At 39.1% G+C, this 10970-nt stretch overlaps 3 protein-coding genes across 9 annotated transcripts in view; all 3 read left to right on the top strand.

Annotated features, from left to right (window-relative positions):
- ikbkg (inhibitor of nuclear factor kappa B kinase regulatory subunit gamma) overlaps positions 1 to 5400 on the top strand; it is an 8385-nt gene extending 2985 nt beyond the window's left edge. For 4 of the 6 annotated variants that reach the window (XM_008318330.3, XM_008318331.3, XM_008318333.3 and 1 more), the window contains 10 exons: positions 395 to 456; positions 1110 to 1157; positions 1355 to 1457; positions 1551 to 1666; positions 1761 to 1913; positions 2151 to 2223; positions 2314 to 2448; positions 2636 to 2772; positions 2862 to 2938; positions 3030 to 5400. In XM_008318330.3, coding sequence (XP_008316552.1) covers positions 395 to 456; positions 1110 to 1157; positions 1355 to 1457; positions 1551 to 1666; positions 1761 to 1913; positions 2151 to 2223; positions 2314 to 2448; positions 2636 to 2772; positions 2862 to 2938; positions 3030 to 3211 — 1086 coding nt within the window. In that variant the 3' untranslated portion in view covers positions 3212 to 5400. The remainder of the gene's footprint in view (positions 1 to 394; positions 457 to 1109; positions 1158 to 1354; positions 1458 to 1550; positions 1667 to 1760; positions 1914 to 2150; positions 2224 to 2313; positions 2449 to 2635; positions 2773 to 2861; positions 2939 to 3029) is intronic. The other 2 variants (XM_008318335.3, XM_008318337.3) reach the window with 1 other exon arrangement.
- snphb (syntaphilin b) overlaps positions 1 to 10970 on the top strand; it is a 1167912-nt gene that overhangs the window by 778176 nt on the left and 378766 nt on the right. The gene's annotated exons all lie outside the window — the stretch shown is intronic.
- sephs3 (selenophosphate synthetase 3) lies at positions 6099 to 10568 on the top strand. Its single transcript, XM_008318338.3, has 8 exons — positions 6099 to 6493; positions 7390 to 7493; positions 7832 to 7939; positions 8018 to 8172; positions 8544 to 8634; positions 8721 to 8820; positions 9022 to 9234; positions 9352 to 10568. The coding sequence occupies exons 1-8, from the start codon at positions 6217 to 6219 to the stop codon at positions 9600 to 9602; spliced, it is 1299 nt and encodes a 432-aa protein (XP_008316560.2). The 5' UTR covers positions 6099 to 6216; the 3' UTR covers positions 9603 to 10568.

Below are 10970 nucleotides of genomic sequence, written 5' to 3'. Positions count from 1 at the left end.
AAATATGAGTCTGCATTTAATGCTGATAAGAGGTGACAGTTAAAGTAGCGATGGTCAGAATTACAATAACTTATGGAATAGCTATTTTAATGTTATAATTGTTGTATAAGCTTATATCGTTATATATTTTAGCCATAATATCTGAAGCCTGAATTGAAAAAAGTCCAGCTAGGTCTCAGTAGCAAGGCCACCTCCTTCTCTTCTACCTCACAGAGTTTCTTTTTACACAATCAGCGTTACGATGTTGAAAGAAAAATGTAAATTATTACTGTATAGGGAAAAAAAAGCAGTGTAAAAATATACATTTTCTGCCCTGTTTAGTAGCATTAATAGTATCTTAATGCAGATATTTTTATCGTTTTATAAGCTCATAAAAGTGTGACTGTTTTCACAGGCGACCTTTGTTAGTGAGGAGGCTGTTCAGCATCGATCGGAGGCTCAACACTCCTCTGACAGGTACCAAACATTTCCATTTTTTAAAACAAAATACTCAAGTGCACCGTTGAGAGCTAACCAAAGTAAAGTGACTAGACTATTTGTGTGAGTGCTGTTTTATTAGCTGACTGTTCTGATCCTCTGATGTTGTGACATGGGACTGTACATTAATATTGTTGGGGACAAGGGCATGACCAAAGTTTTGAAAGTTGCTCGTGATGCATCTTAGGACCCACAGTCAAGATACACAGTAGTGAGTAAAATACACCAACTCTATGAAGTAAAATCCTTCGTTCAGCAATATGCAGAATAAAAATGTTGGTCATATTTAGGAATGTTGATTTATCTTGATTAATCATGATTAATTGTGATTATACATACTGTATATAATCACAATTAATGATGAATAATTTTAATTTTTAATCAATAGCCCTATTTTAAATGTGTTTTTAAGCACAGTGTAACACAGTAGTCACATGTCTATTGTTATTGTTACTTAGAAACACAGAAATACATATTTTTCAGACAGACAGCTCAACAAACGCTTTGATGTTAACAGAGTTGAATATCTACGTCTTTTGAAATCTCTTCTGGCATGCTATAATTCTTTGCTTGACATAAACCCTTGTGCTCCTCTTCCTTCTCTTTTCCTTTCTCTTTGTTCCCCCTTCAAGCTCTAGTCTGGCTAAACTTACAGAGCAGCTTCAGGCCACACAGGGCAGGTGAGCCCACCTCTCTGTGCGGCTGTGTCTTTCTCACTGTCTGCATGTTGGTTTGCTCTCTAAGCTCCTGTGTGTGCTCTTCTACTTCTACTTTTAACAATTGTTATTCATATAATCTGTTTTAGAGTGTATTTATGTAAAGTACTCTAATGCCCGTGTGCAGGCGGAGATAAACATTTGCAGCTGTTTTTGTGCAGGTATCGGGAACTCGAGGAGAAACTTGATTACCTGCAGAAAAGTTCAGCTCAACGTGACAGAACTGAAGCTCTGCTCAAACAAAAGGACAAGGACTGCACTCAGGTAATAAACATAAAGGTCAAACTGATACACAAGTTACTGATAGCAGTTTTATAATTACCTTGGACCATTACATGAGTTCTCTTCTTTCTGCAGTTGGCCAAGGACTGTGAGGCTTTAAAAGCCCAGGCGACATCCTTACTTGGAGAGCTGAAAGAGAGACAGAGCTGCTTAGAAAAAAGTGAGCATGACCGCAAAATTTTGGAGGAAAAGTAAGTGATCATTGGTCAGGAAAATAAATAATGAATAAGGTTTTGGGTCTCTGTTGTGCTCATCTGTACCACATTCACTTCCACTTGTGTGCAGACTGGGTAATAAGCTGAAGCCTCTACAGGCTGCAGAACGAGAGCTGGATCAGCAGAGGAAACAGCATCACGTGGCTATGGACAAGCTGCTGCTGCAGACCCAGAGCCTGGAACAAGCGCTAAAGACTGAGCGTCATGTGGTGACAGAGGAAAAGTGGGTCCAGCAAATACAGAATCAGTAGCTGTGTTAAACGTAATGTTAGTAATGGGAGTATGTAAACGTTTTTCTTTAAAAGATCATTTTTGTAAAAACGATTGGTGTAAATTACAATGAATGAGGATATTTGACTGTGGAGCACAAAGACAGTAAGGCCTGTCAAAAATGTTATGATAATACAACACTGTATAAAAAAAACAATTAATGGTTTTAATAGTTACTTCTTTTTTTCAGGAAAAAGCTGACTCAGCTGCAGCATGCCTACACCTGCCTCTTTAGAGATTATGATTCTAAACTGAAGAGTGAGGTGAGTGATAAATACATCTTCTCATTGGATTAATATCGGTAGTGTAGCTGTTCAGTTAGTGCTAAATAAGCATTTGTGTTTCTGTACCAGGGAGGAGATCTGTCCATCAGACTGGAGGAGGCAGAGCGAGCACTTGCCCTGAAACAAGATCTGATTGACAAACTGAAGGAAGAGGTTGAGCAGCAGAAAGGTTCACTGGAGACGGTTCCTGTCCTCACTGCACAGGTCTGACCACATCACTGTCCAGCAGAAGGATTTTGTTTGTTGTAGTTACAAGATGTTCCTCAGCTGTAGCAGAAGTGGAAGTGAGATTGTTAAGCATGCATCTCTTGTAATCCACCTACTAACCAAAGAGACAAACTGTGCGTTTGTCTCTTTGGTCGCTCATCTTGGATTTTTTTTTTTTTTTCAGGCCGAGATCTACAAGGCAGATTTCTTAGCAGAACGAGAAGCAAGAGAGAAGCTGAACCAGAGGAAGGAGGAGCTGCAGGACCATCTGACACAGGCCATGGCTGAGATTGACAAACTCAAACAGGAAGCCACATCACGGTATAATAAAATCATAATACATGGAATGTTATCTACAGTTGGGCTGCACTGTAAAATGTAATCATTTTCTGTGCTGTTCATCTCTGTAGTGCACGTATGGTGGAAATGAAGATGAGACACATGGAAGACTTTTCACCACGGGCTTCACACATTCCTCCTCCACAAAGTAGAGTAGAATTTACATATTACACTTATTCAGTCATCTGAGCCTCACTCAATTTCCATTAGTTTGACCATTGTCTTTTTTCTCTGTCCAGATGTGTTCCCAGGTCCAGCTTTTAACACAGTGCCTCCTGCCCCCTCATTCCGCATCCCCTGTTTGGCTCCAGCGGGTGATCCAGGAGCTGAAGATGTGCCTGATTTACGTTGTCCCAAATGCCAGTACCAGGCCCCAGATATGGACACTCTGCAGATACATGTCATGGACTGCATACAGTAACAAAAACAGTGTCGGTACTGGGACAACAACACACACGTATGCAATTATGTGGTGCATATATATTTACTTTACTGTTTGATGTACATTTCTGGACAAGGACTGGGAAAATGTGTTTGGTACTTGCACCGTACATTGTCAGCCATGTTAACACAAACACCTACAGAATACCACTCACACAGACAAAAAAAATTGTATAGCTTTTATATCTTCCGGTCCAGACACGTGGCAAACGGATGACAGTGAGAACAAATGAAATGAAAAGAGCCACACTGGTGTATTTACTAATCTGATCCACAGACACAGTTTCTGCTGCATCTTTTCAGTTCTGTCGCCGTACTGTTTGTGTTGCTGTTTCTTCTTGTCACTTTCTTCTGTCCTCCTTTCCTCTCCATGCCTTAACTTTGCCTTATTGATGCACATCATGCCCACCAGTGTTTCCACGTGTCCCTCGCATCCGTTCTATTTCAAGGATACATCCATACTACAATGCAGATTTAATAATTAAAACTGCATTTTTAATCAATAAGCAACAAGCTAAAAACATGGTTTTCATCTTACATGACTTGGAAATTGCAGTCAAAATCATACGCATCACTAACACACATCAGATAAAAATCGGCATGTTCTGGTGTAAATGAAAAGCTGATGTTTCCCTGAAACGAATGCAGTTTCAAATATGTGTTGCACCCACAGCACGTCACATGCAGCAGGTTTGTGCAGTTGCATTTTGACGCATAAGAATGATATTGACAAATAGTAAAATGTTTTAGAGAAGATCAAATATTTTAACTGTGGTGAATCACCACATGCTGGTTTCACGTGGTGATTTTCACATGGCGGATTCTTCGGATCCTTCGGATTCACATTGTGTATAGTTGTGATGCAAGAAAAATATATTGACCTATATTAAATATGTAGATTATATCCCAATTGTGAGGCAGAGACAGGGTACATGTGCTAACTCTACACAGAGAGTTTAGTATATCATAATATATGATTTCCGACAAAATATAAAAATTATGAAACACTCCAGGCAATTTTTTTGTGACTAGAAAAAGACAGATAATTCCCTGAGATATCAACAATCATAGTGATTATACTGTAATGCTAGTGATGATGCAATCAAACCACAGATGAAGACAATTCAGTAGTTGGTTGGCAGTGGGCGGTCTGCATACATTGCCGCTGATCCCTGGTCACCTGTATACTATTTTGCACACAGTAGCTTTAGTAATACTATGAAATTGCACAGTCTATTGGGGGACGAAAAACATTTCAGAATACTTAAACGCAAATTTGAATATCTCTTAAACTGAGCATTACAACATTGCTGTTGTGTGAAAAAGACATACTATATCCAGAGTGTGATGTATTTGTTTGTAATCAAAAATTGCTTTGAATGTAGAGGGCTGCTGTAGTAAGCCGGTATTATTGGGACAATGCCTCTTACCAGAAGGATGAGGGTTTGACTCCAGGCTGTGCCAATGTGTTCCAGGGAGAACCTTGGGTTTGGGATCTGTATCAAAATATTCAAGTGATTATCCACTGTAGAGCCCACGAAAAAATGGAATGCAAAAGCAGTTTCCTTCTCTCTAGAGTAGTATGGACGTAGCCACATTCTCTTAAGTTCGCTGGTATCTGAGGAGGCACTGTTGCCAAACTATGACATACCATAGATTCGGCATGTTTGTGTAGACTTTGACTGTGTCATCCTTGTACACAAGATAATTTTTGAGCAAAGTGATGATTTGTCAAACACATGCTGTACATCATGGGTTTATCAAACCCTCAGAGAAATCCACAATACAATGTGAATAACCTTGAGAAATTGAGCATATAAAAGTATGTTTTAATTATAATTGTTGCTTGTCTATATTACCTCAAACAAGATCTATGATGTAGTAGAGATGGATTTACTCTTGTTGTGTGCTTGTATTCATCCCAACCCTGTTGAACGGTTCCACTGCTTTATCTCTGACGCTGAACTACCCTAACCTGATTTCCTCTGTGCTCCTGGTTCTGTCTGATCTTTATACATGGCGTCTATTTACATTACTGAATGTAAGCACATATTGTTGGAAGTTCCTTCACAGTTTGTGTGACTATTGTCCGTAATTATGGGTTATTCAGTGCAAAGAACTTTGTTTTGAAACTGTTGAAGATTTACCAAATAAATCTGTTATTCATTATATTCTCCATATAGACCTTTTATGCCTAATCGGCATTTTATAATGGCAGAAAAATACTTTCACCTTTGAAATTTTCTAATACAAGAAAGTAATAATATTCCATAATTATCACAGTATTTGGATAAACTGCTGCTTACTGTCAAGACTGGAACTGGAATTATTACTTCATTTTTTTAGGTGTTTATACACTATAAAGTGTTAACAAAGGTTTACGTAGCTTGGCGAACCTACCATTAATCATTATTTTGAGTCAAATAATATGAGCTACATATTCAATTTTGGTACCGGAAGTGTAATTGCGTTTATGTTTATTCCCTTAATTCTCGATTAAACCTGACCGCCCTTGATAGAATTTGTATTAGGAACTGTGCAACATACAACTTATTTAATGTTTCTAATTAATTACAGATTTTCGTTACAATTTTGACTATATTGTCTTCTAAAATTTCACGGACGCATTGTCAAATGTCAGCAAGTTAGGTAGCCCACGGAATTACCGCTTCCGACTAACAAATAAGATCTTCACTTTGATGTTCTGTTCTGTTTACAACATAGTTTGAATCATTTGTTTCTCAAACCGTTATACTCAACGTAACTGGAGCCACTAAATTGGTCTTGACGTTAAAATGTTGGCTGGTTAACCATTATTGTAAGAACAAACGTTGTACCGGAAGTATAGCTGTTTTTCATTCCCTTACTTGACGGGCACGTCGACCGTTGGTTGGACACGCGTTCCATTCATCTCCGCGTTTCGTATTTATCGGTGTCCAACAGCTGGTGAGTGTATTTTAAGGTTTGGAGCTCTCTCCAAGCAGCATGTCAGGCTCCACTTCCCCGCCTCCGTTGGCTGAGGCTGGGCAAACTGAGTCTTGTTTTCCTCCCGGATACAAGCCATTCAAACCCGAGGAGCACGGCCTGGAGCGCGGCTTCCGTCTCACGGCATATTCCGATCTAAAAGGATGAGGCTGCAAAGTCCCGCAGGAGGCTCTGCTCAAACTCCTGGCGGGACTGGAGACGGACCGAGTTGACGGTACTGGGAAGGCTGGAGACCAAGCAGCGGACTTCGGCCAGCAACTCTCCGCTCCCCGACTCGGTACCGCACACCTTCAAAATGTTTCTCAAAATTAGCTGCCTGCTAACTGTGCTAGCCTGTGTTGATTTATTTAATATTAATATTTACAATAATTCATAATTTCTTTGAATTTATATCAATGCTAAATTACAAGTTATTCTAAAATGAACTCTTACCAAAGTAGATAATGGTTATAACAATGTGTAATAATTAACAGAAGTCCTTTAAAATAATTTATTTTTCCCCAAGAATGTCTAAGCATGATTCAGCAAGAATCCCTCTTAAAAAGGGGGCAAAAGTCATAGTCGTCACCGTGTATCACTAACTTCTGTAAATAAGTTGCACGGCCTTAAGTGAAAACATTTTTCAGGGTAATAATTTGTCCCGACTTTGCATCTTGGTCTGTGTATTTATATAAATATGAATCCGTACGATATAAACAACTCAAAACTTAACTATGTTTTTCGTTTTGATTTACGTTCGAAGCATTCCAAAATGTTTATTTACCAAAGTATTACTTTGCAAAACATACAATGTAAGCATAACTGATAAGCCTCCCAAAAATTTAGTCTTTTGAAATATTGTTTTTGTGCATTTATAAACTAAGGACATTAACATCACCTTAACAATTACTCCAGTGTTTGGGCTTTTATTTGTCACATATAGAAACATTTGACATTAGTTCAAACTTTTAAATAAAGTTATGCTATTTAAGTAAATGCAATACCTAAGGATTACCAGAAGTCAAAGACAGGAGTCAGAAGTCCATGTAAGATGAAAACCATGTGATGATGTGTAACATCACTGGTGCCTAATCAATGAGGCAGTTTTCTAGGGAGTCCTGATTTAGGTTAACAACAAGCAAGAAAAGATACACATCAAATAGATATAACTTGATCTCTGCTGCACATGTTCAGGTGTTGGAATGGACTGCTGTGTGATTCCACTGAGACACGGAGGACTCTCACTGGTTCAGACCACAGACTTCTTCTATCCATTGGTAGATGATCCGTACATGATGGTGAGTGAATGACATGTGATTTCTTCCATGAGGTCCTGCTGTCTCACATATCCCGTCTTTGCCTAAGTGTGTAATTTGCTTCCTGTTTGGTGAAGGTAAAATAATAGCCTGGAGATTAGATTGAGCAGTCTCTCAGTGGTGACACATTTGATAATCATCAACAGTTTGTGACAAACAGTTATCAACGGTCATTAGAATTGTATAGTTTGTGTATTTGCATGGTACATTTGCCGTGGTCTTGTGCATACAGTCATATGCAGAGTACGTAAGTGTAGAAAAGTTCCGTGAGGTGTTATGATGTGACACTGTCTCCCTCTTTGTGATCTTCCATCTCCCAGGGTAGAATAGCGTGTGCTAACGTCCTTAGCGATCTCTATGCCATGGGCATCACAGAGTGCGACAACATGCTGATGCTGCTGAGTGTCAGCCAGAAGATGAATGAAAAGGTAGCCTTATAATTCTTTTGTTGTTGGATGCCAAGATGTTGTTATGGTTTTTCCTTATTTGATCTCCTCCCCCCTCAGGACCGAGAGCGAGTGATGCCACTCATTATTCAAGGGTTTCGTGATGCAGCAGAGGAGGGGGGGACTTCAGTGACAGGTGGGCAGACAGTGATCAACCCCTGGATCATTGTAGGAGGAGTCGCTTCAGTCGTTTGCAAACCTAATGATTTCATCATGTAAGTCAAACCTCAAACCGAGGAATACACATTCCTAATTAAGTTCTCACTGCACTGACCAGGCCAATAATACAGTGATACCTTAAAGCTGCAACAAGTTGTTTGGAAATGTTTTCACATGCTTTTATTTTGCCATTCCTTTCTATAAACTAGAATATATTTGTATTTATCAGGGCTGCCAAAATTAATTAGTTTATCGGGTTAATTCATTTGTTTGAATTATTGAAATGTTTTTGTCCTTCTGTTCTTTGTTTGTTAGTCATATTTAGCGACGTTGTTCTATCTAGATTAATCATTATTAATTATGAACAGCTGTCCTAATTAGAGTAAAAGTCATTTGACAACCCTTGTATTTTTTTCTATCACTGTAGGCCTGATGGTGCTGTACCAGGTGACGTCTTGGTCCTGACCAAACCTCTGGGAACACAGGTGGCTGTAAACGCTCACCAGTGGCTCGATCAGGTCACCGCCTTTACTCTGTTCTTCAACAGATTTCTTTTTTTCCTTTGTGATATACTGACTTTTTTTTTTAATTTGTGTCTGAACAGTCTGAAAGGTGGAACAAGATAAAACTAGTTGTCACCAAAGAAGAAGTGAAAGAGGCCTATCAGGAAGCCATGTTTTCAATGGCAACATTAAACCGCACAGGTATGCAGCAAATCCAAATCTATGTGTTGGTCCTTCGATTATCAGGTTCATTATCAGATTGGTTGTCTTTTCCACTGTGAATCAAATAATATATTTCACTAGTTGTGGACCACATGACTGAGTCAACGCCATCACTAAATTGTTTGATTCGGTTTTAATTACAGAAATGACCTATAGTCTGAATTTTATTTGTGTCTCCAGCTGCAGGCCTAATGCACAAGTTCCAGGCTCACGCTGCGACAGACGTGACTGGTTTCGGGCTGTTGGGACACGCTAACAACTTGGCAGCACAGCAACAAAACGAGGTGGCCTTTGTCATTCACAACCTTCCAATCATAGCCAAGATGGCTGCCATCAGTAAAGCCTGCGGTAACATCTTCAACCTGGTTCAGGGCACGTCTGCAGAAACGTCTGGTATGGTGGAGTAGATTCACACACGATTGATGTGGTGTCGATGTCTGTGAATGTAAATATTTAAATTCTGTGGCGGTTCGGTGATGAATAACTCCTAATCCTACCTCATTCTTTCAGGTGGGCTGTTGGTGTGTCTTCCCAGAGAGCAGGCAGCCAGGTTCTGTGCAGAGATGAAGAACCATAGCTCTGGGCCTGGGGGTCCTGGCCCAGCCGGTGGTGCCTGGATCATTGGAATCGTAGAGAAAGGCGACCGTCGTGCTCGCATCATCGACAAGCCCCGCATTATTGAAGTTCCTCCACGAGGAAGCCAGGCAGCCAATCAGGACAGCATTTCCAGCAGTCCTGCTCCGAGCCCTAATCTGTCATAGACACTATCACCATAACATGTAAACACTATAATAATCAGCTGTTCTCACCTGGCTTTAACCTGGGTCCTGAATGCACCATGTGACTATCTGCAATTTACTATGACTTCAAATATTATTTAAACTTAAGACCTGGTTGTATATGGGAACAAAGTTTGATTTTATGGGTGCCATAATGGTGTGTCTTAAACACGCGCACACCTGTCATTTACAAAGACGGGTAGAAGAAGATAATTTAGTCCATTAAAAAGAAAAAGGTTTGTGACAATCATTGAAAATGTTGTATATAATGGTGACATAAATTGGTCTATATTTAGGCACCGTCATTGTATGACAAACTGAAAAATTGACCCTCACTATTTTCTGATCATATCTAAATTTGGCTTGTGTCTCACTTTACATGTTGTCTTTTTCTGCCCTTTATAAACACTGATGGGTTTTTTTTATAATTTACCTGAATGGTGAAAAACATTCTGTTACAGTTGCTAAATTCAATAATTCAAAAAAATTCAATCAGTGCATATGTGTTTCTGAGTAATTTTATCAAATTTGGATTTTTCTGCTGAGATTGAAATTGAGCAAATGGTATTTTGTCTGTTTTTGGGGAAGTGGGGGATGGTAATATATATCATGATGGTGAATTCATCATTATGCAGAGAAGAAGAATGAGAAAATCATTGGTCCTCTGGCATCTGGCTCTGTCTGTGCAACCCTGAGGAAGGCTTGAGCAGCTTCCTCAGGAGCAGCTTGGTGGGGCTTAGAATGTCCATCTGTGTCAGCTGGTTGGACGTCCAGTGACAGGTCCTTCCCTTTTTCCATGTTTATGAAGCTCTATCTTTTAAACCCTGGTCAGTGGGGACAGGTGGAGTGGATGCATTTCTTTGGATCAGGGTTGGACAAAGCTGGAGGTTTGAAGCTGCATTTGTAGATTTTCCTTTTAACAATCAATAAAATTTCTCAACCTGAAAACTGGCACATTGTTTTGAGTTTATTCAGAAAAAAGGCAGTTTATTTAGAAATCTAAAAAAGGTTATCTTTCACTATTTAAGAGGTTTAAAGTTAATCAATTTATTATGGTTTTATTTACAGAACAGGAAACAGCTGCCAACACCTAATGCGAGTTGCAATTTTTTGTTATTTTGGTTTGAAATGAAATTAAAGTCCACATGGCTCTATTATGTTGAAATCAAAATTTTGATAATAGATAACACATTTAAAGATGAATTGCATTTAAGAAATATATACAAATATAAACAGTTATATGCGTGAAATAAACTCTTAATAGCCATGTGGTAGAGTAGTACATTTATTTATTTTACTTAAAATAAAACGCGTGTGTCTTTCTAAAGACAGATATCTGCGATATTTATT

This window comes from Cynoglossus semilaevis, chromosome 10, assembly GCF_000523025.1.
Source record: "Cynoglossus semilaevis isolate Cse_v1.0 chromosome 10, Cse_v1.0, whole genome shotgun sequence".
In the NCBI taxonomy this organism is placed as follows: Eukaryota; Metazoa; Chordata; class Actinopteri; order Pleuronectiformes; family Cynoglossidae; genus Cynoglossus; species Cynoglossus semilaevis.
This window is presented reverse-complemented; position numbering and strand designations above follow the sequence as displayed.